General features: G+C 40.1%; 1 protein-coding gene across 3 annotated transcripts; it reads right to left on the reverse strand.

Annotated features, from left to right (window-relative positions):
- Positions 1 to 346: 346 nt before the first annotated feature.
- On the reverse strand, positions 347 to 23,797 carry srpk1b (SRSF protein kinase 1b). 3 transcript variants are annotated; one of them, XM_026168375.1, is made up of 16 exons: positions 23,669 to 23,797; positions 22,979 to 23,033; positions 10,550 to 10,677; positions 9,343 to 9,451; positions 6,636 to 6,723; positions 6,457 to 6,544; positions 5,686 to 5,792; positions 5,353 to 5,518; positions 4,776 to 4,801; positions 4,450 to 4,672; positions 3,904 to 4,311; positions 3,168 to 3,262; positions 2,918 to 3,025; positions 2,153 to 2,222; positions 1,895 to 1,987; positions 347 to 778 (listed from the first exon to the last, which is right to left on the reverse strand). In XM_026168375.1, the coding sequence occupies exons 1-16, from the start codon at positions 23,679 to 23,681 to the stop codon at positions 594 to 596; spliced, it is 1,962 nt and encodes a 653-aa protein (XP_026024160.1). In that variant the 5' UTR covers positions 23,682 to 23,797; the 3' UTR covers positions 347 to 593. The 3 variants fall into 3 exon arrangements, with proteins under 3 accessions (XP_026024160.1, XP_026024159.1, XP_026024161.1); XM_026168374.1 differs by lacking the exons at positions 22,979 to 23,033; positions 23,669 to 23,797 and adding an exon at positions 19,634 to 19,854; XM_026168376.1 differs by lacking the exons at positions 22,979 to 23,033; positions 23,669 to 23,797 and adding an exon at positions 15,901 to 16,454.
- Between the last annotated feature and the right edge of the window lie 1,741 nt (positions 23,798 to 25,538).

Genomic DNA, 25,538 nt, shown 5'->3' on the forward strand with positions numbered 1-25,538 from the left:
ATTCCAGTAAGCAATATGTAGTTATCACTTTTGAGCTCTCTGCACTCTCTTTAAAGGCTTAAAAGCTGGTACACCTAACATGATGACGAGCAAACAGACAAATTTGACTTCTAAGTGACCTATATGATAATCGAAAGTGGCTCTGATGGTTACTGTTACAACTCTGTTAGCATCCTGTACCTTTCTGCGTTTGTAGAAAAATGTCCTTTTAAACCTGATGATCTCTTGTGTCTAAAATACAGAGAATAATGAGCAGAAGAGAAAAATCTGGAGCTGGCAAAAAAGGGAAAATAAGATCAATAAGTTCTATTCAGCCAGTAACAAAAAGTCATAAATACTGAGAGAGTACTTTGAGCCTGTTTTATTCTCCTTCCCTAACAGAACAGAGATTCAGCAGCAGTCTGTCTATCGTCTCAATGCTTCCCGATGAATGTAAGTAGACCCGTGAGAGCCGTGACAACAGGCTACAGGCACGATGGAATCACAGGCTCTCACAGAAATGGAAGTATTTGTTTACTGTACGTTTTCAAGCTTAAGCCCTTCAAACCCATCTTATCCTTTTCACAATATGCAGCTGTGTGTGCAGGCATCCTCTAGGATGAGAGCCATGGGTGGGAGAGGCACTGGGCTGCGGTGGCTCTTCTTTCAGGCACCAGGTCCAGCATGGGAAGCAGGAAGCTGCTGAAAGAGTGGGCCTCCTCTTTGGACCACTCATACTTTTCTACCAGGACATCAAACAGACCCCAAGGCTTCAACTTGGTGATGTGCCGGAGATCACCTGGGAGGAAAACACATTTAAAATTCAATCTGCTGCTTCATCGACACAAACAATCACTTTTCGCAGTCGTCAATCACAACAATACACCTCCACATTTTAGCCAACAACTAGACAAACACGTCCCTGTTTACATGAGCAAAGTGAAGCAGGTGAACAGGTTCAGTTACCTGGAAACCACTCACACACACAACCACAGCATAAAGACAGCTCACAAAGTATACTACTTAACAAACTTCAACAAGGATACATTCCCGTCTAAAGCTCTTGTTTGCACAGAAGAGCAACAGACAACATCTTGTCTGAAGGAATCGCAACCCAGTATAAATTATGCACACCCACCAGCAGAAGGCTCTGCAGGCGGGTGATTAAAACCACCCAGAACATCACCAGCACCAATCGACAGAGCATCACTGATCCTGATGTCATGAAGTGTCTGCAGAGCCCATAGCAATGCAGAAATATCCACTGCGACTTTGCTGCAGTTTCTTCCTTCAGGCTGTGAGACTACTGAACTGATCCTCCTCGCGTCACCACAAAAATCATGTTCCATTTATTAACATAAAGACTAAAATACATTTTTTTAATATTTGATTTCTAATGTAACGGGCTACATCTTAAAGTTTATTATACAAGCATGTGTTGAATAATGACATTTAAATGAATCTTGAATCTATTCACCACCCATGTAACTGAACATGACTATGTGGGATCACATGTCACAGAGCATGTAGGAACCATCTGAAGTGAATTCATAGGCTTCAAATCTATTTATCTCCATTTCATATTCATAACTATAATTATCCTGGTATTGTACTCTTAGTGATTCTATAACAAGCCTGAGTATCTCTTGAGTAAACACGCAGTGGGATCTCTTACTGCTGCTCATGCTGCACTTTCTCTGTAGACTTTGTGGGGATAAATCCACCGCACCACCTCTATAAACTTGAAATAGCTGCACTGATTATAATTTGCTAGTTCAAACCGAGCAGATGGCTGTTCCCTTGAGCCATCAGGTGTTGGGCCTAAAATAGAAATTCTGCACCAAATACCTGAGAGTATATTAAGGTTGAACTGGATGTAGCTGCTGCAGGGGTGGTAGCAGGCGGCCATGTTTACCTTTCTTGGTGAAAAACTCCTTTGAGTATTTGCCTGCCAAGATCAGCTTCCGAGGGACTTTGCCTAGCAGCTCGATGACCAGCGCTATGTGATCTACAGTGAGGCGGAAAAACACAAAAGCAGATGGACTTCACTATTGTTTCTTCAGTATAAGACATAAGTCACAATATGTCGAAACGAGGTGTAGGAGGAAGCTCGTCTTTGCTGGAACTGCTCTCTAGTTAAACTTAGATATATGGATGTTTGGACCACACCAACCTTCATCTCTGGAGTAGTCTTCTCCAGAGTGGGGTTCAAACAGGTAATCTCCAGTAGCCAGCTCAAAGGCCTGAGGAAAGAAGTACATAAGAACTCGAATACAAAAAAAAAAAAGAGAGATCATACTCTCCCACTGGCTCCCTTCTAAACCCAAACTACAATTTAAAATCCTTCTCCTAAAATACAAAATCCTGAATGACAAAGCTCCATCATAAACCTAATAATGAGACAATATTGCCATACAGCACTTTGATCTCTGAGGAGAGGATTTCTTTCAGTTCCTAGTTTTCAGAAGTAGAATGGGAAGCAGTATCTTCAGCTATCAGCCCTCTCAGTTTGGATTCAGGAGATAAGATGCCTCTTTCTTGCAAGGTTAAGTCTAATTTTTTCTTTTTGATAAAGTTTATAATTAGGGCTGAATTAGGGAATCTTAGACCATCTTTTTAGATCTGCTGCTTCAGGTTAAGGTTGCTTGGAGACTTCTCACAATGACCTAAGATCTTCTCCACTCTCCATTAATTTATATCAAAACCTGTTGCCTGCTCTCTTGGACAGTTTGTGTTTTGTCCGGTTTGTTGTCCATGGTGTCTCTATATTCCTCTTTTCCATGTTCTCTTTTCCTTCAACCAGGGGTTTTGACACATATGTTCCTCGTCACACTGAAAGCTTCTGCATAACATAAGTTATGTTAAGTTTGCTTTTCAGTGGGGGTTTGTGGGATCAGTTCATTTGCATACAGGTGTACTGTGTGTGAGTCTGTTTTACCATGCAGGCTGTGCTCCAGATGTCTGCTGGTGTGCTATAGCCGGCTCCTATCAACACCTCAAGAGAGCGGTACTGCCGTGTCTGGATGTCATCTGTGAAATGTTTGTGCTATAAAAACAGAAAAGTGAAGACTGGGTCACAAAATGAAAAACATGAACTTGGAAGATTTACAGTAAAAAGACACAGTGAATGTTTCAAGTTCTGCTTAAACGTTTTTTACAGAAAAAGTTTTATTGAATATTATACTCACCACCCAGCAGGCATTGCCGAGGTCAGCAATCTTAACCTGCAATTTGTCAGCATTGAGAGGGTCCAGGGGGTTTACTAACATGCTTCCTGTTGCTCCTGTTAAAGAGAGGAGAAGAAAGTGAAGCTGGTGTGTCTGCAGAGCAATTCTTTGCAGGATATTGTCAAGATAATTAATTATTGGAGGGCATTAGCAATGCGCACTACAGAAAAACAAAAACAAACCTTACAACCCATATTCATTGCGCCACACTGGTAAAAGTGATTTGGTGTACTCCAAATCATTCTCCCAGTCTTCTTATGGGTTACCATCCTTAATACTGCAGTGTGGTAGTAGCCATGCAAAATATTGTACCAATTTCACGAGCAATGCATTGATCAAGAGGCTTTGCATATCCAAGAGTATTACCGCCTTATAAACATGAGGTATGTCTCTGCCAACCAGTTAAGTTGTACTCTGTCCAGACGTCTCCTTTTAGAAAAGATGTCGCCACTTTATTTGAACCCATCATTAAAGTCAGAAATCGTGTTTAAAGATGTGATAATGATGTCTGACCACCAGTTCATCAGTTCATCATTAAGTGAACTTTCACCCTAATTTGAAGAATATTCTAAATGGACGTATACATATCTGACAACTAAAAGACATGATTCCTCTGGTCTCAGCTGCTGTAAACACTGTATTTTAGATATCAGTTTCTTAATTAATACACATTAATACCCCCCCCCCCCAAACTAACCATCCTGGCTGTTCTCTTCCTCATTTTCTCTTTTGGTCTCCTTTAGAGTGTCCATCTGCTCCTCTATCTTGTCTCCCTCTTTTAGCTCTACAGTGACAGAGTCTGGACTGAGTGAAGCAGGGGGACGTTGCAGCTCGGTATCAGAGTTTCCGTTACAGGATGGCCGCTCTTCTTTGTCACAAAATGCATTGTCGGTCTCTTTATTGCTTTCTGGTTGCTTTGCATCCTGTTGATCCTCCTGTTCCTCTGTACATTGCTCGGTCCCTCGAACCTCTAGACTGGTCTCATTCTCCGGTGTGGCGGCGTGGCCGTTGCAGTTGACCTCCATTCTGTTCTCGTCATCGGCCGTAACCTCCCTCTGTTCATTTAGCCCTGACGTATGAGCAGACTGCTCTTCGGGAGTCAAGTCTGGAGCAAAAAGAGAATAATTTATTTTGTAAAGAAAAATATATCTTGTGCGATCAAACATGAATTCAATCTGCAAATAAAACTAAAACTTATCGGCTGCCCTTCATGACCCTGACCAGGGTCTATCCTCTCATTTACCTGCGTTAGTATGGTTAGTGATGTCCTGCTGCGTGGCAGACGTAGAAAGAGTGGCTGAGGACGTATCTTCAGTGTTCTCCGTAGTCTCCTCGTCATCCTCCTCTTCTCGGGTGTCGGGTAATGCTCCTCCCTCCATCTCATGTATCCTCTTTTCCTGCATCTCGGCCTGCTTTTTTTGCTTCTTCTTCATCTTCTTCTTTTTGTTCTTTGACATTTTGGCCGTCTGGGAGAGGGAGAAAAAGGATAGTTTGCATTTTGAATTCATTCAAATGTAAATTTGTACAAAGTCCTGCACAAGATCTGCTTAACACAAAAAGAAAACTTACTGGTTTGGAAGTTGGGGCTGTACTCACTGCAGGAAAGAGAAAAAAAAATAGAGATTTATGTTGCTGAATGACATGTGGCACATCCTCAGTCCCTCTATTATTAGTATTCTGTTCGAGTGGCTGAGCTGATTCATACCAGTGCTGTACTAATAGACTGTCTGCAGTGGCACCCTGCTCAGTGAGGGTCACACTCCTCTAAGCAAGCTGGTAATTTCCATAACCAATCCAGCGGTGACTCATAGCAGCACACAGCTAAGCTCTCCACTTTTATTAAAAACATCCACAAACACTCTAGTCTCTGAATACGTACATGGCATACACTGGATTATATCATAGGGTTGGAAAAACATTTTATTCTGAACTTCTTGTTTGTGCTTCTTCACACAATCTTAAAATAAACTACTTGCAGTGACAGTTCTCTAATGGCATTATTTGGAAGATTATGGCTCACCGCCACATAAATACATCTGAAACACCTCAAGTCACAGCACCTGGTGACAAACCTAAACAGCAAATCTCCTAGTTGTACGCAGCAAGTCAATCAAACCACAAAGATCTGAATGAGAAAGGTTGCGACCTGCAGAACCCGAGGGAGGTGCGGTGCCAGTCTTCTGCCACTGAGTAGCTTCAGCAGCCATCTTCTTGATGTAGGGCTCATTCACAGTGAGCAGAATGTTCTCCGGTTTGATGTCTGTGTGTATGATCTTACACTTGGTGTGGAGATAGTCTAAACCCTGCAGAACCTGTAGTTCAGAAAAGTCAGATTCAGGGTTAAAGGTGAACGTCTCCCATAATATCAATTAAAGTGCATCATTCATGATGGCAGATAGTTTTGATATAACCATCTTCTTCACTGAAAGACAAACACTTTTCTCCCACTAGAACCTGTCTGTGTTTTGCTGTTCAGTACCTGTCGTATGATGCTTTTAACACAGGGCGAAGGCAGCCCTTGATAATTCGACTTAATAATCCACTTAAGCAGGTGGTACCCAAGTACTTCAAAGACCATACACACATCTGGAGAAATGGAAGTCAAGGACTGAAATAGTGTTTGCAAATTAGAGTTTTTCTATATCAACTAGTGCACACGAACACACACACACACACAATCCCATGTTTTCTTCACATCACAAACACAATCTCCATCTACTGCTTCACTACTAATTTAAAGGATGTCTAGACAGGATACAGCACAGAGCTCTAAGACAGATGGAGATAGCATGAGCTTCACTATATCAAACACTGTCACACTGAAAAGACAAAGTTCAAATGAATGTCTGAACAACAAATGTAAATATGGAGTGTAATTAAACTGCGATATCCTGACTTTCCAATGACTGTCAGTCTAAATGCATCTTGTCAGCATGTCTGCACTGAAGCACAACAACACAGATGAGCTAAATTCACATCCAGCCTGAGGTGGTGTGGTCTTACCCTTGGACGTTCATCACTACTGTAGTTAATTGGCCTGGAAATGAATGTAATCATTATGCCCATGCCATCAAACTGAGACAACAACAGCAGGAGGGACAAGGGCAGTTAGCAATTAAGCTGCTGTCAAGCCACTAATGCCTTCCTTAACAGAATGATCAGGCATCAGCTGATAGAGTCAGAAAACTGGTTAGTTTGCACCACTTAAAGGATAATGTTTCATTTGTGACAGAGTAAAAATATAGGATACGAGTTCCATTCATGCCAGAAATTTTGAAGTCATCTAGCAGCTGCACTACTTTCTCTCTGTAAGGGTCACTGGGATCTGTATTTCTCACCTGGAGAAATAAAAAAAGAGATACAATCGGTGATGTGAGCTGTGGGATATCTACATTATGAGTCTGTGTGAAGTAAAGTGCTGTGCCTTACTGATTTCAGCAGCTTGATTTCATCCAGAGCAGTCTCAGTGTAATGTTCAGCACTTTTTACAACCTTCATGGCCACGAAGCGCTTTTCCCTGGAAATTACATGGACAAAATCAGTGAGTAAAACACATTATACAGTTCAGTGTATGCTGCATTTGCTTAAAAAGACTGGGGCTGTGCTAGAATTCTATCACCATCTTATACCTATTCTGTCTACTAGTAAAATTACTCTTACACATTTTGTACATCATCATTCATATAATGATGTATGACACTAACGCGTTTTTTAAACAATAATAATAAGTTTTTAAAAAGAAAATAAACAATTAAACTAAAATAAAATAAAATAAAATAAAATGTCATGCCCCCATCTAAAACACAGATTTCTAAAATTCTCTCTTTGATGTTTAAAATATTGTAAAAACAGGTCTCCAACTCCTGATGAATAAATCTTTCTGAAGCCTTAAGAGATCTCCCAGACCATATCCAACAACATATGATATGTAGGAGCATCATGTTTCAACCTAATCATAATGCATTTATTACTGCTGTCAATAGTAATTGTAACAGATATTTACCAGCTGACCTCTCAGACCCTGCGGTATCAACCGGATCAATGCAACCTTTGACTCTCTTGCAAGATTTTGGTGAAATAGCTTCTTGGACAGAAGCAGGGTAAGTGCAAATGAGTCCCAATTCGTGTACCATGTTTTTCCAATATCTATTCGGTAGGGGTGCAACGATACACAAAATTCACGGTTCGGTTCGGTTCGATACTTTGGTGTCACGGTTCGATATTTTTTCGATACAAAAAAATGTTCATGCATTTTTAATTTGTCATTTATTAAAATTATAAATATATATTTTAACGCAAAAGTACAGTTTTTAAATTTAACCCTAACCCTTGTGCGTGTTTTTTATTTTGACAGCGAATGCGCACCTGCGGACCACTTATGTGCAGCCCTGGTTATTTAGTTTGTCATATTGCAGCCACAGAAATTCTTTTGTCCATGAAACCATAAAGCTGCACTTTCTTTTTGCCTCATAGTCTGATTTGTCATAACTTCTCCGTTTTGTGGTAAGCTTTTCTTTGGCTGTCACTTCTTCACCCTGACCTGTCTTATTTGGCTCAGCAGAACTGAAATGCTTTTACACACGCACTCACATAAGCTCAGCGATTCTCTGCGCGATCAACCTCTCACATGTTTAAGCTTGCTGCGTCATGTTTGCATAGTAAGCTAACGATTGATAAGACGATGTCAGAGGAATTGGTGCACAAATTATCATCACTCACCAATCAGTGCTGTCGCTCTCTATACACAGTTCGCACGATTGCAAAGTGAAAGCAAAAAAACAAGCGCAAATTCAAACGCGACTTCAATATGTCACATATTGACAGTGGCTCACCGATGCCAATGACATAATTACCCAGCTACATTTCTGAAAGAATGCAAAAGCATTGACATATATTTTTCCTTCCTACAATAGCCCGACGGGCAGGGAAGAGATAGATTTTGGTAGCCCGACTGAAAAAATCGCTAGCTCCGGGACGTCGGGCTAGCGATATTGCAAGCCCTGTGTCTGATTGAGGAATCACTCATCTTTGGAAAAGAGAGTTTATTACAGAGAAATGTCTCTTTCCAAAATAAAATCTATACTATCCGCTTCTTCTGGGCTATATTCTCAGCAGCATATTAAACATATAAGGAGAATCATGTGCTAACAGCTGTCTAAATGACTCGGCTAAAGTTAGTAGCATGCTTGCTTTTTTTTGTGCTTCCACTTGTCTTTGCACTACGATGATGTCGGCGTAAATGTGCAGTCATATTCGTTGTGTTCCCGCTAGTGCTTTCAGGTTAATCTCGTTGAAATGACCTTAACGCCACAACACGGCAAATCTCCGTTAACGAGCTACCGCCGATCGCTCCGTGCATGGGGCTAGACGGCCAACACGTTAACGAGCTAACTGCGCTAACACACTAGTTCCCACCCATGTAATTGAGCATTGCATGGCACATCCAACATACTGTTTTACTTTAGTCCATGACTCGCTTACCTTCAGGGTCATACGTCACATGAAAACCAAAATAATTCCAAAGGCCAGATCTGAATGACGTTCAATTTGCCTGTTGCAAGGAGAGCTTAACTTCTGTCTCGCTAGCTTGCCCTGCGCTCTTCCTTCTGACTATGCTGTCTGTGTTGAGCGCTCAGTGGATCTGCGCTCGACAGTGCAGCCTAGGCGGAGTAGTCGAACACAGATTCACTGAGCGCTCAACACAGACAGCATCGTCAGAAGGAAAATTGATAAAATAAATTACAAATGTTGTATTGTTCGATACATATGCGTACCGAACTGAAAGCACTGTATCGAACGGTTCAATATCGATACGAATATCGTTGCACCCCTAATATTCGGGTAACCTGGGCAGATTTTTGCCATCATTTCTGGAATTCTGAACGAATCGAAATACAACCTTCAATCTGAAGTGCTATAGTGCATATTTCCTTCCATTTATCTGGTAATATTTCTGTCTGAAATTCAGCATCTCAACTTACATAAGTCTGATCAAATGTTAGCCACACTGGTGTCTGAATTACAGAAACGCGCATTGATCTCTAAAAGTAAAATCTCTTTAATAAATAAATCAGGTTGTCAGGTGATTAATTCTAAACACAGAAAAATTAATAATATTTTGTGAAAGCAAACTTACTGGATATCCCAGGCCAGCCACACAGTGGAGAAGTGACCCCAGCCAAGCTTACGGATCACATGGTATCTCCCATTGAACAGATCTCCAATCCTCACATGGTGATATCCACCTGACCAAAGGCACATGCATTGTCAAACAATTTTATACAGAATATCCTGCAGGAGGATTTCGCTTAAAGGTTTTACTGTTCATGCAATTAGCCTGAAATGGGTGAAACTAAACTAAAGTGGGGTGGTGTTTTCTGTTTGTTTCTATGCAAATATGCAAAGAGCTTTTTTTTTTGCTTTTTTTTTTTGGGGGGGGGGGCATTCAAAGACCAGCAAGTTGGTTCATTTCTTCTTGGTCAGTTAATGTCAGTGATGTGAGGACACAAAACTGGTGGGTACAGACACGCATAACAGAAGCAAGTCCTAATTGCAGGTGTTGAAGGTTGAATGAAGACTGAGAGCATCCAGATATGATATGACTGGGATGGTTAGATGAAACTTTATTAATCCCTCGGGTGGGTTCCTCCGGGAAATTCAGTTTCCAGTAGCAAAGCACCGAAAGAAGTTGCATGTTACAGATACATTAAGGGGGATGAGAGTAGGGATATAAGCATAAATACACCATATATACACATATATAGATACAGAATATACAATATGGATGAATAGGATTGCTCATTTGAGTGAGTATATTGCACAGTGATTATTGCACAGTCAAATATAAGAAAGAGACAAAAAACAAAAAACAAATATTGCAAATATTGCACCGTGTAGAAAAGCCCCTACAACTCAGTTGTTCCCGCCCTCCCTTGTCCCCCTGTTTCTCCTCCCTGAGGTGAAGTGTTGATAATATATTATCATCATCATCAGTAAAAAGGTTTACAGAGTTTAAAACATGTAACATTTTAAGTGTTACAGAAAGCCTGGGTGGCATGTTCACCAGCTTTACATCTATACTGGACAACACTGGAACTTTGTTTTGGCTCCAGTATAGTGGTGGCTTTGAAGCATGAGAAGACGACAGCCTGTCTGAGAGAGGTGTTGAAGATATTTCTGAGGATGTGTTAGCTGAGACCCAGTTTTTTCTTGGGACACTTTAGTTTGCCTGCTTGTTGAGTTCCTTCATGCATTTTAAAAAAAAAGAAAAGAAAAGAAAGAAAAAAATGACACCCCTCACACAAAAACACACATTTCATTGTAAAGAGTAAGAGAGATCGTACCCCTGCAGTAGTCGTTGGGGTCCTCCTGTTCATCGTCATCAGAGCCCAAGATCTCTTCATCCTGCTCTGGTAACGGAGACTCTGCCTGACCTGGCTGAGAGCCGCCTCCACGGCCATGAGGCTCTGGTCTGGGTGAAGAAGAGAACCAGAGAGACAGGGGTGGTAAAACAGACAGGAAAGTGTGAAATTCAGGAACATAAATGACAGGAAGAAAGGGAAGTGTGAAAGAAAAAACATTGATGGCTGAAAAGCTGGTGAAAGATGATGTCAGACTGGCTCACAAAGATGGATGTCAAAGAGTTTATTTTGGATAAAACCGTGCTGTAAACTCATGAACAATATCAAGGATCAGGATAAATTCTCAATCCACTAAAAAGTACAAGTGTAATGTTTCTGTGATGACAGCCATTATGGAAAGGGTCTGAGCTTCAATGTATTAATATTGATGTATATATGTAAGCCAGGATACTTTTGACCCTGTCTGGATCAGAGAAGATTCAAAACAAATTCAGACTTGTGCACCCAATTCTTGTTTTTTAAAATCATTAAAGATGTATGCTGTACAATCATTCCAATCAATTAAAGGAAATCATTAAAATTAGCATGAAATTCATATCCAAGGTGAGTGGATGTAAACCTCTGAGAACAACTATACATCGGTAGTAATCATCTGACTCTACTTGGTTACTTGTTATCAACTGAATAACAAGTAACCACAGTTAGCGTGTATTTTGAGAAAGAATAAGTTAAAGTGAAATGATGTCACGTTAAGCTCCTTAATTTCCAGTAGCCGGCAACACAATGCTGCAGTGGTTAGCAGATCGTGGTCCTGGGTTTGTATCCGCCGACTATTCTGTGTGGCAAGTGAATGTTCTCCCCGTGCCTGTGCAGGTTCTACTTTGGGAACTCCCTCTATGTGTCATGGTGCATCCCGGAATAAGTTGGAAGTTAAAATTCGAGTTCCCAGTTGGAATTAAAAAAAATTGTTTTTCCTTGCTTTTCCTGGTACACGCCAAATCCAACATCCAAGTTCCGAGGTATCTGGAACGCAGCATTAAGGTGCAGGCATACCCTTTGCATTGGTCACTTCATGGGCTGCCGCAAAGATGATCATGCAATCACTTCTATTTATGCTCGGTATTAAGGTGGAGACAGCCACTGCAGTATTCACCTGAATAATAGGTGTCCCCACTCAGACAATATAGCAACATCAGCGCTGACATATGAAGAGAAAAACTCAAAACCACAAGCTAGCACATTGCCGAATGCTTTTCCACAAAGTCTCATCTTTTCAAACTATTGCAACATCCGCCCCAATAAAATCTGTAAACTTCTGAACTTCTGCTCTGAAATATCAATAAAATGGTGGAAAAAAACTGACGGTAAGAAGGCCTTAGGCTTCTAAAAGACTGGCGACCTCTCCAGGCTGTACCCCACCTTCTAGCCTATGATAGCCGGGGTAGTCTCCAGCACCCTCTTAACACTGAACTGGATAAACAGAAGAAATAGATGGTTGGAAAAGGAAATGGATATTCAAAATCATCATTAAATCTACAAGTTACAAAGAAAATACTTTATTTATTTATAGGATTGTGTATTTTTAAAAGTAACATGGGGCACTTTTTTCTAAAGTGGTGACTTTATACATACGTTTACATGCCAAAACCATTTCTCCCCGCCCTAGGAGGTCTGACAAGCGCATCACAGATATTTACTCACTCCTGAGAGTTCGAGGAATTTGGGTCAAAGTGACTTCATTTAAATATTAGGTTATACACATTTTTAAAAAAAAACAAAAAACAATAACGCAAAGTGAAAATGTTTTTAAAAAATCTAAATGCAGTAGTATTTTGTTTTTGAGCAGTTTTTTCATCACACTGTAGGTGTACAGAGACGTCGGTCAGGACAAGAACAATGCAGTACAAAATTGGATCAGAGAAGCCAAGTGGCCTGGTTAGCAGAGCTGCTGCCAAGCGGGGCATTTTCAACTTATAAATTCTTTCTTATTTTACCTCCTGAGAGTCCAAAGCCTTTTTAACAATTAGAAAAAATTACATTAAAAGAGCAAAACATGTATTTTTCCACAAAAACATATTTCCCCCCCCAAAAAAACATGCTTTAAATTATTCCCGTGCTTTACTTTATTATATTACTGTTATTTTCAGTTATTTAATATATTTATTATTATTATTATTTGGCTCCATTTTAATATCTAATCTTCCACAGGCTTCCCTTAATTCAGTTTGTCATCCTTCTCCTTTCAAGTAATATTAGACATAATTTACTCAACTCCACTGTAGCACATTTCTGGAGTAGCATTTGAAAAAAATAATAACAGCATGAAAGCAAGTGCCAGCATCAATGAGAGAAACTGATGTAAGCTCTTAAGCTCCAGAATCTATTTTGTTTTTTAGCTACACACAGGATGTAAAGCAGAAAAAGAGAAGAGGTGCGTGACTTGTGTTTCCTGAAAAACACCACACAGAGACTGAAGCATCTTACTTTGCATGGCAACTGGATTCTCGCAAGATTTACAAGATCATGAACTTTCTAAGCTTTGAGCTACGTGTGTGTATTTATACCAAAGTGTGCAACAAGAAACTGCAGGCCAATAAGGTAACAACCATTATGGGTCTTCATAATGTCACCATTTCTAATGCGATTTTATCTTTATTTAAATATGAATTATAATAATAATCTACTTCAATACTTTTGACGTAATTACCTACAATTTGAATCCATAGTGTCAGGTTGTAGAGCATCACCAAAAACAATGTAGTGATGTACTGCACTAATATATAATATCACCAAAGAGAAATACCATGTAGTTAAATATATGATTTAGGCTCACGATGGTTAACTGAGCAAGATGTGCAGTGGTTATCTAAAAATGACTAACTGCATATTAAAAATGAAGTCTACAGGTGCTCATACTGGAAAATTCAAAGTGAAAGAGACACAGTGTTTATTTTGTCAAACAAACATGTTTGAAGGCCCCTGAAGAATGATTTAACAGCATGTCACAGTTTCTTTAAGCTTCAGCTGCTGAAAACAAAAACAATTCTCTTGCTTTTCCAAGAGCGGCACAATGTTTGACTACTGACTATGTAAATGGTTATATAAAGTCAAGCCTCAACAAAATCTAAAATCAGAATAAATTAAATAATCAGCTAAATCTAAGTAACCATTCCTCCAGAAATAAGAGCATCAATAAAACCAAAGTGCTTATAATGGGCTACCCTATTTCCCCCTGGTGACGGTACACTGTGGAGGTAAGTAAGATAAAAGCTCACTGCTTCCAGCAAGAAATGTTTTCTGTATGCAGTGCAGGCAGATGCTTTTCCTCACAGCTGACAGATTCTTTCTTTATAATACTTCCAGCCTTGAATAGATGTTCCAATCTCACATATAAAATCTCTTATGATCTCAGGTCTAAGCAGATTCATTTATCCAGCTAATGTACAATGTTGGAGCTAAAGCATAACAGCATGTTGTTCACATAGATTTGCAGCTAATTAAAGGAAGTGACAGGGTAATAAGCAGCTGACATTACTGTGCACCCTCTGAAAAAGAAAATGTGTGGAGATGCTAAATTTGCTTCGGTCGGTACTTTATCGTGTTCCAGTTGCGATCAATTTTAAAGTAATTAGGATTAGTGTGCATAGCTAATCAGTTCATTGGCTTGGGTCAGAGCAGGATGACCACTGTGGATGCATCTTAACAAAATGTGCCCGCAAAGCTGTGTCACGTTTAGTTGTTTGTTCAACTCAGCTGTTTATTACTGCTCCTTAGGGGAGGAAGGCAATTATAATGTTGAGCTTAAGTCAGAACTGCAGAGATTAACTAATTAACCAAAGTCCTTTTCTACAGTGACAAAAAGTAGCTTGGAGTTCAAGTAGGTGAAATTAAAATAGGCTTTCTGCTTGGAACCTGACCACTTCTGCCTTTATGATGCAGGTGTATAAGAGAGGAGAAGATACAAATGCAGCCAGTGAAACATGTACCCAGTGCACTTTCTATTTGCATATCTGCCAACACAGTACAACAGATCTGTGATATTTTAAATATCACAATAACACTACAGGCCTGCTGATATCAGTCTAGCTGCTGTGTGTGGGAGGTATCCTCAAAGGAAAAAAGAATAAGACAAAAAGGTTTTGTATCATTACTCGTTCTGCGTCTGCATTACACATTCACCCGCCTGCGGTGAGAATTCCTCCTGAAAAGGTGTCACTGAAATGGGCATACGCGCATTTTTTCCTGCCCTCTGATTGGACTGTATGCACCCCTGAAAATTTTTGGGTCCCCTTAGATTTGATTGCAGTATTCAAGTGAATAAACACCAAAACCGCACTACTTTTAGAGCTGACAACTCCTACAAGGTGAATTTCTATTATGACTAACAGAAGCGTTCCTGCCTCCAGACTTTGTGCACATTACTGCAAGAAATATGAACACAAACAGTCTGATGAAGGCAAAACAAAACTAAATTTGCTTGCTTACTCAGAGCAAACAGAGCACAGTCATTGAGCGAAACCATTCAAAAGGCCTAACTCCTTTCATTCCTAATATACAAATGATGAAAAGCAAAACAGATTTGTATCAAAAATAGGTGAGGGTGGTCTCTGCCTATGCAGCTACTCATGGAAAAACCTGGATATTATTCTAATAGTCCTGAAACAACATCTTTATATTTGGACATGTCAAAGCTAGTGAATAAGGGTACAGGGGATGTCAATAAATGTCATCTTTATGGAGGAAAGTGCTAAAGTGACAACGACAATGAACAAAAACAGAAAAAAGAAAAGAAAGAACCGATTCCAAGTTTCTAAGCTTCTTTTGTAATGTTTAAACACAATGAAGGGATTTTTATATGTAGATCCATGACATGTCAATAAAGAGAACTACATCAACATATTTATGCTGACAGTTTTTAAATCAGCCACAAAGTTTTTTTGGACATTGAATCCAAAGACAACTAAAAATAGCTGACAGCATTAGGACAGAAAGGGGGAAAGAAATGTGGAGGTTAGAAACCAATGCCTGCATGTAAACCAGGAGAAGAAAAAAAAATGTAGCACGACCTCCAACCGATCAAGAGCATTCACACATTTGAAGCCAAAACACAGCAGGCAATCATGCTTTTCCAGATCACGTATCTAAGTTTGTTTGGTCCCCCCCCCTTTAACTGCGGTACGACGACACTTGGACCGAGACAGTTCAATGACCTCAGATCACACGACAAAAACCTGGATACATCAAGGACTTCTGCAGCACTGGAAACACCTGGACGTGAGTCATATCTCGTCTGGAGCTGTCAACAAACGCATACACACTCATCCTACTCTTACCTGCAAGATGCACGGATACCCATGGGATGATGCAGGGAGGAGACCCAGAGAAGAGAGGGTGTAGGTGTTGAAAAAGCCTCTTACTCCATCCAACAGGAGGAAAAGAAAGAGGTATTAGAGGTTCAGAAAAGGGATGGAGAGAGTTAAAAAAAAGTACAAGTGGAGGAGAAGGAGGAGAAAGCGATCAGTGCTGACAACTGAAAAGCAGTGATTATAACAGAAGAGAGCAGAGAAGAGGAGAGAGGATGGATCAGAGCAGTGATGGGGAATACGAGCGAAGAGAGGAGAAATGTAGAGGCTCAACTGCAGGCTGAGCACTGAGGCTGAGTCCTGGAGCGCAGGGTACCACTGCACACTCCCCGACTCTCTCGCTCACTTTTTTCTCTCACACATTCACGTCTCTCTTTCTCTCCGTCTGACCGAGAACTCTCCTTGGCTGTCGTCAGCCTCTGGCCCAGCCCTCTTTCGCCGACAGCTGGGACATGATTGGATGATACAGCCCAGCACTGCATTGCAGGTGAGGGACGACATCAACCCCCCACACACACACATACACAAACCAATCTGACCAAAACAACACTGTTCTCTATTCCCCCTCTCTGTCTGTCGATCACCATCGCGCTTGCCTGTTATTCAACAATGCTTCACTTACTCATATTTGCACGGAAACATCAATGCTGCAGTTTATTGTGCAATCATCAGACCTTACTCATAGAAAGGCAGACTTTCAAACTGTTGGACGATTCATGCAATGGGGAAGGAATCAGCTAGGTATCCGCAACTTGAAATGCTACTGCACTTCACAAGTTTCTGGAGCTGTATTGGAATAGCTTTGCATGACTTGGGGCCATTTTTTTGTGATTGGCCATTTAACATTTTCCAACAGCGCACAATGAGATTGCTGAACCTTCTTCTCCCTCCACACATATACTTGCTCACAGTGAAAATGAATACCAACAAGCAACCTGAGGGACATGAATGATTTAGCAACTTCTTTCCAACTTCTAACATACACATAGGGATAAATGATCAACATGTTGTACAACGTGTAACACGTACTGAAGTTACTAAAGAAAACCTTTTAAAATAAAGATAACGTACACTGTATGGGCTCTGGGATACCTCAGAACCCAACAGTATTTAACAGGTCTCCAGTGCATTGCAATCGTAGTTACAAACTATGAGTCAACGAAACAATTCAGTAATGTTGCTTTACAGCCAATTATCTAAATTAGCAAGATAAAATTATACAAAAGTACAAAATAAAAGTTATCTCTACAAAAGCAGACAGTTATGAGTACCATGTTTGTGTTGTTGAAGATATCTGAGACAGTAAATTAGATACAACTACAGAATAATACAAAATCTGGACAATGCAGCAAATCCACCTTCGTTCTATATATGAGAGTTACTTGGTTTGTACTCGTCCCCAGAACACACATGAAAATCTAGTAGAAGTAAAAGCATATGTGTCAATAGAGAAATGTGTGATAACTGAATCTCATTTCTCTGCTGCAGTTTCAGATTTGTTATCGTGTGCACACACTTGAATGCAACCTGGTCAATTACAATGAGAAGCTGTGAAAAAAAGAGCTCTATAAACTTTGCGCAGTCACTTTGAAGTTCAAAACAGTTTTCTGTGTTTCAGTGACTGCTGCCAGTTTTTATTATACATTGAAAAATAATCAGATAGTGTTTTTATCCAACAACAACAACAACCAATTCAGGAACCCACTGACTGCCATCTAATAACTTAACCCTCTAGGCCACAATGGTTAATCCTTTTGGTGGGGTAAGCAATTGTCAGGATAGCTGATATCTAAAAAATAAATAAATAATAAAAAGCTAAACTGTGGTCATGAAATAACTGATTATCTTGAGATCACGCTGCAGCCAGTGCATTCCCTGTGTTGTTCTCCCTGCAGACCTTTCGTGTTCATGCCAAAGCCTGCTTAAATATATTAGGTCTAAACTACTTGGTCTAGAAAGCCTCTGGAACCAAAACTCTTATCTACACTCCTGTTTTTAGGGATTAAAGCAAACATAACCACATGCCAAAATTTGAACAGCCACAGCTTCAACAAAACTGGTCACCCTGAGCTGACTGTTTAACTCTTTTGTACACAAAGACCCAATAAATAGTCTGTAAATGTGTTATTCCGTTATTGTCCGTCAGAGAGACAAAATCTATAAAAAACTGCAATCACTTTACATGCCCGTCACTTCTGAGCACACATCTGATCTGACAGAATGTGTTAGCATCTCCTGCTTTCTCCTAGCCAAACTTTTTCCACCCATCCAGCCCTATCAGATCGTTAGAGCAAAACAAACAAGGGCACACAGAAGCAGTGGAGCTTGTGAGGATGGAGTATGGCCAAGAAGTTTAGCTTCCCTACTTGCTCCTTCGAAATGAAATCAATGCAAAATGCCTCGGCAGCAAAATGAAACAGCAGCAATAGGTATCTGTGCCGAAGGCCTCAGGGTGCAGTGCAAACAAAGTCTAAATGTGTGTGGTGCAGCATTTTGCCTTAAGCACTCGAACACCTACTGAAGGCATACGAGTGAAGCAAAGGATGCTTGTTAACGTCTTCAAATCTTCCTCACAGAAATGATTTACATCTACCTGCTGTGTAAGCACCAACTTTATATAATATGTTCTTTCCGATATTCAGAGCTATGTGGGTTAACTTTACAGAAATTTGTCTTAATAGAGACAGTGTTTTATGTTACACGCAGAGTTTTTTTGTACAAACCAGGTTTCCAAGCAGCCTGAGAAAGACACAGAGGGAGGGAGAGGCCAGCACACCACTACTTAAACCACTGCAGATTTCCATGGTTCACAAAAACAAATCCCTCCATAAAAACAGCTGAAACCCCGACATTTTTGAGGCCTGATGTGACCCGCCTCCCCATGACACCCAACACACACACACACACACACACACACACACACACACACACACACACACACACACACACACACACACACACACAAAAAATACTCGTGTTTATGTGTATTTATTCTGCTTCTGACAAGACGGAAGAAAGAACAGTGGTTAACCTACAGCATGAGGACAAAAAGAAAGCAAGAGAGAGAGAAACAGAGCAACACAGAGCTGTAGTCAGCTGCAGATGATGAAAGATTTGATGTGTTATGTAATGAACTGCAGCAATGGCTAGAAGAGAAAAGAGAGCAATGAAAGCAAAATATAACAGAGAGCAATGGTGCTGGAAAATATAATAATGGCTATTCGTGTTCAGTCGCCTGAGAGGACCGCAGTCCTAAAATTAAAATCTGAGGCACAGAAATTTGCAGGGAAAAAAAATGTTTCCTGTCTAACGTGATGCAAACAAACAAGAAAACAAGTCTGCAACTGAAACAAGAAATAAAATTTTAAGGGAAGCAGAAATAAGGTCCTGTGTGACAAGCATAAATCTTCCAATCCTGTTCTCAGTCACTTGTAAAAGGACTAAGTGAAACACATGAACAGGCAGTGAGGTGCTTAGTAAGGCAAAAGCCTGAACGTGCTCCCTAATTTAAAACAAAAATAAAGGGGAAAAAATGGGATCAGAACATCAGTATGTCAGCCAAGCTCTGTCTAAACTAGCAACACAAACTCATACACACACACTAAAACACTACTCTGACTCCCATCGTGGCAGATTAAAGAACCAGAACATGCAAGCTCCAAGTCTGACTCGCTTCCCACAAGAGAACTGCAGTGCTACTCACTTGCATGTTAGACCGCTGGCAAGCTTCACTACAGCTGAATTGATGGAGAAGATCCAGTCCAGAAGCCACATGACTAAGAAGACACTAGCCTAAAGCTTTGTTACACAAGTCTATGATGAACTAAAATAAGCGCTGGCAAAGGTCTTTTTAAAGCTAGATTAAGACTTTTGTGACCTGAGACCAGGTCCATGTGCTCTCCGCTGGCTCTTTAACTGTACACTAGCTGCTGTGTCCTTTCAGCACAGCAGCCCCAACAGAGCGACTGACACAAGAGAGCGGGAGGGAAGGACCACAATGGGAGTAAGGGTGAGAGAGAGAGAGTGAGAGAGAGAGATGAGACAAAAAGAGCCAGATAGTGCAAAAGGGAGACAGAGTAAGAGGAAAAAAGTGGAAAAAGAAGATTTGATCCATCCTTGAATGGTTTCTACTTGTGTGTTGGTAAGTGAGCAAGTAAGCACTTTCTTCTGAACACCTTACACTGTATAAAAGATGGACGTAGCCACCATGATGACGCACTGGTTTCTGAAGTCCCGTGTAGAAGCTTCAAGACGAACGCTTTCACTGTCTCTGTGCTTTGAAACGAGTGAGTGGTGGATCTGATGGTGAAACCAAAAGCTCATTGGTTAAGCACTTGTCAATCATTAACCAAGTTGTTAGCCTCCTTTTTTGGCATTTAGAATAACCCAAATTTACAAAACTGACCTAATGTTTTATTCAGTAGGACGTGAAATGGGCAACTGAGTGTCGGGAAAGTGTTTCTAGATCTCCTGGCAGAGGAACATCTTCCCTCTGCTATCACTCTTTGCTAGAATGTCGGTTGAAGGCTTTTCCACACTGACTTCATTTTTCTTCAACCGGATGCTACTTCCATCTTTTACACTGTCTATGCTGAATATACATGCAGTGCATCATTGTTTCATGTGCAAAAAGTTTTCAAGGGTTGTAGCAAATTTTAATGACTGTGGAAACCATGCATCCTCCAGATTAAAGAACAAAGGGACCATTCAACCTGTGATCTGCACAGATTTCAAAAAAGCACCTGTGATGGTGTGGGGACATTAAGCTGGATAATAGGGCTGCCACAAACGATTATTTTGATAGTCGACTAGTCACCGATTATTTTTGCGATTAGTCGACTAATCAGATCATCATCCATTGGACGTAAAATGTACAGCTTATTGCACCAGCAGCATCTGCTCTTATATAACTATCATTAGCTTAAAGCTTTAAGTGTTTAAGGTCTGTGCTAACTAAAAATAAAGACAAGATGATAGTTTATTAAATTTTAATGAAATCTGCAGATTGTTTCGGTGAAGTTTAATCAACTCCCTGCTATCTAAAATATAACAGGACACCGGAGTAAATTTTACAGCATCTCACACTTCTGATAATCAGCTGTCTGCTTGACGTTTATTCAGCTGTGTAAGAACTATAACTTTAATCTCAGCCAAACCGATTTACTCAGGAACAAATAAAATACTAAAAAAAGCCAAACAATAACATTTTTAAGATATCTAAGTGACTTATATATATTTAACCTGAGTAGCGAAAGACGGCAGTGGGTTTGAAAACGATCTGCCGGGAGTCCGGTGTTCTCACGGCTCTAGTTAGCCTTGCCCCCGGCTAGCTATCGAGCTAGTGGGTAACAGACGTCTCCGAAAACGTCGGCGCGCTTTTGAAAATATGCGGTGTCTTGATAAACTGAGCAGATATTTGAGGTTTACACATCTACATTCTCGCCTGAAAATATGTTAAACGTTTATTTTGTGACCCAGAAAAAATAATAAGAGTAACATTAAAACTAACTAGCTGCCGCCATTGTTGGAAACTGAGCTGGGCCGCGCTATGAATTCTGGGACAGAGCTTCTTCTTCTTCTTCGGGGTTTAACGGCAGCTGGCATCCTTGTACATGCAGTGCTGCCATCTTCTGTTTCAGTCCGTTATTACACTCTTAAATCCTACTAATTCCTGCGTCTTTTGGGATCTTACAAAGCTTCAAACGACGCGTCGACTATTAAATTAGTCGTCGACGATTTTGATAGTCGACGTAATCGTGACTAGTCGACTAATCGTGGCAGCCCTACTGGATAATGAGTCCACTAGGGTCCTCCAAGTGATTCTGTCATCAGACAGTGAGGACAAGGGTTCGTGCCTGCCTGTTTTTTGTGACTGTGGAGACTCGACTATGGAAAATTTACATTGCAATGCACCAACTACACGTGCGTCCCAGCAGCGGACTTCAACGAACTATAACAGAAATGACTACTCGACCAACGGTACTCTAACTGTCCATAATCCATTATAATCAAAGCCTTACTATGTATACACGTGCAGAAGTAACATGTACATATGTGAAGGCACCATTAATGCTGAATGCAAGCTTTTTGCTACCATCTTCATGACAATTTCAGGAAAGGTTATTCCAGCATAACAATGTAAATTTTTCAACGTGTTGCTGGCAACCAATTCAAAATAATGAACACATGTATGGATTTTAAAAAATTAAATAAATAAATAACCAAAGGTCTCCGTTTCAACATGTGATGCATTGTCTTGCACAGCTGTCTCAAAATGAAAATAGAAGGTGTAAACACACAAATGCATCTGTGGTTGCATCAGGAATCCAGCCATGTATCCACTGTATGAAAAAATCTGCCAGATCAAACTGCGGCGCTATCCGCTGTCACGACCCCTTGTAAATAAGAGAGCAGCCAGAAGTAGCTTTTATTGTTTAACATATGTCTTAAAGTAGCATCTGTATTCCAAGTGGTATTTTTAGTTAAATATATGCAAATACATTTTGTGTGTTCTGTTTTGTTTTGTATACACATAACACGTGCATATGCATACATATACAGCTGAATACACAACTGTCTGTAAACATCTATAGCTTGCAAATGTTATACACTCCATACACACATATATTTGCCTTTTTGTGCCTTCATTAGGTTGCTGTTTAAAATCTATTCTCCTCTGCCCTTAATGTTATAAAGGTCAAATAATGCACTTTAACCACGGTGATAAAGTTTATAAAACTGTCACGAATTGTGACAAACCATGCACTCAAACTATCTGAAGCATCAATATGTTTAAAATTGACTCAAAAACCCTCAAATATCAAAGCCCTTTCTCTATAATTATGAACTAACTTAAAATTATCTTCAATTATAAAGCGTTACAATGTGATGCTGCAACTATCAGTCTGCGTTGCAAATGATCGAATAAGAGCCAAATGATAGAAAGCAGCCGAGCAGTGTTCAGGACTGAACCATCTGCTTTGTGTCTTTATAATAATATAAATTAACTTGTGGTGTAAAAACAAGAGAAAGGTCCATCTTCACTTACTTTTTGCCAGGTTTCCGGGGCTTTGTCCTCTTCTTCCTTGCTTGCATCGCTAGTACTAAAGAGCAGAGAGGAAAGTGGTACAACATAAAGCACAGCTCCAAATATAGCAGCTGTATCTTTATAACACGACACCATGTCAAAAGCCGTTTTCGTGACTTTTTATTCCAGGGAGTGCTGGTGTAACTCGTAGTTCAAACTTATATTAGCAACAAATGAGGCTAGCAGGTTACTCCGCGTACGTAAATAGACAGAAAACCGGCCTCAGGGGTGTGTTGCCTCACATAAAAGAGGCATTTTAAGTTAGCTGCTAATAGCCAACTTGGTGCTTTTCACAGTGAATGTGATATTTCCCCTTTCTCCATTATCATGTGGACCCCTGGTAAATTTTATTTAAAGTTTTTGGGACTGTGTGTATCATTTATACTCTAATTCGGATCGACACTTTCCGCATACTTTGTCCACCATCTAATCTACTATGACGGCTATAGCTAGCATACTGTTAACACATACACAGAGAGAGCAGAGCGCATGGTCCACTTATACTTTCTGTCAGTTCTTAACGTTTCTTGTTATAACATTAGTTGTTACTATCGTTTCAGCAGACAACTGGCCTGATAAATGTCGAAAAGAAAAGCGTATCTCCTACAAGAATCCGTATAAAAAGCATTTTGCTTCAGTTAGCTACGTTACCTTTTCTTTCCATGCTGAAAACCAGTCAGGGCATATGCTGCGTTCGAGGACTGTTGGAAAAGTGAAAACTCTAAAGTCCGCCAAAATGACCAAACAGAGCGGATATGCGTTTGTTCCTGGGGGCAGTGTCCGTAGATACCGCCTTCGATCGTATTAAGTATCTTTTGTCAAATAAATTTAGCGCTCAGCACTTCATTTTGGAATTCCTTGCTAAGTTTGATTGTTAGCTTTACTGTTTATTGTTGTTTATTTTTGCACTGAAAAGTCGCACTTCTTCCATGAAGAAGAAAAGCTTCCCTGAGGAAATACTCATGAGTATTTTGGATTTTAATCATTACTTTTCCCCTTCATCTTAAAGTTTGGGCTTTTTATAAATCAGGGAGAGCCTACAAAGTGCTGAGAGCATCAGAGAGAAGCATCAAAGCAGCTATCAACCTGAGAGGAGCACTGAGTCAGCACTCTGTTTGCGTGAAAAAACATCATTTACTTTTAATTATCTAAAATGCCAAGCTGGGTAACAAACTGAAGTCTTGTACTCCTTTTACTAATAATTATTATTTATTTGCTTCTTTAATACTGGGAAAACATTCAACTGACTTATACTTGGTATTTAACTCTGATGCTTCACAAGTGTCACAGCTTGGGTGACCAGGTGTCCTTTTTATGTGGGAATGAATGCACTGCATTTTTATCCCTTGTCCCACAATTTGACTGATTTTGTAGGCCAGGCAAATTTTTAAATCCTGGCTTTTGCACTGTGGATATGGTGGGAATGCTTTGCTGTTGTACTTAGTAGCAGGTTAGCCCGTCTAATGCCATACTCATTAGGGAAAGTCACTACAAAGTCACAAGCTTTGGAGATTTTGTTAAATGTGATGGAAACTATTTTCTGTAATCGATACAGGGTCTAAAAGTCTAAAAGAATACATAGGGTTCATATATAAATATATATATAAATCAAATATATACATACATACAATTCTCGTCTGTGATCATGATTTATGATAACTGGTAGTTTCTCAATGGACAGATCAGTACTCAGAACAATGGTATAAGAACAGAGTGAAGATCTAAGAAAGAGAACTGTAGATTTACACAAGTTGGAAAGGTCTCTTGTAGCTTTTTCTAAACTATAAGGATTAAGTTAAATAGTTGGATCTAAATCATTTGCAGTCAATGACTACCTGAACTCTAAAATTCTTGAACGTCACCAAATGTGTTTGCTTTTACTGCAGCCACCTTCATTTGCTGCTTTTCTGTGGGTTTCTCTGACTTCAGTTTTGTATTTTTTTTGTAAGTGAAAATATTTTGTAAGTGAAATTCATGCTCCGTTTGGTTGAGACCAGGTAACTGACTTGGCCATTGAAGAATATCACAATCAGCCTTGAAAAGGTCTTAGGTTCCTTTTGCAAGTTGTTTCGGCTCATTATCCCTTTGAACTGAAGAACTGTGATCAGTTTTGCAGCATTCATCTGCATCGGAGTGGAGAGCCCTGCACTTCAGAAGTCATCCTGCTACTTCTTTCAGCATCTACATCATAGGGGTCTTGGACTATCGATTGTGTGAGTTGTCAAATGAGCAAAGCACAGCTAACTGTGAACACTGGCATCCTTTAACCTTAAATGCAGATGTGCAGCCGATCCTGGTTCTGTTAAAACGTCTCTGTCATTGTTGTGCCGTGTATCTGTGGAGTGGCTGTTTGGAGGGCAAAAGTCAGATCACTCCTCACATGCACAGCCTAATCTATGTGGCTTTGTTTGTGTTTAGGCGTTTTATCTTTAAGATAAAGCAGATTTTTTCTGAGAGAGTGTTGCTGAGTCTGAAGTGCACTGGAATCTTGGAGTCTCTCTGAAAAGCCCAGCAGGCTTTC

This window comes from Astatotilapia calliptera, chromosome 5 (genome assembly GCF_900246225.1).
Source record: "Astatotilapia calliptera chromosome 5, fAstCal1.2, whole genome shotgun sequence".
In the NCBI taxonomy this organism is placed as follows: Eukaryota; Metazoa; Chordata; class Actinopteri; order Cichliformes; family Cichlidae; genus Astatotilapia; species Astatotilapia calliptera.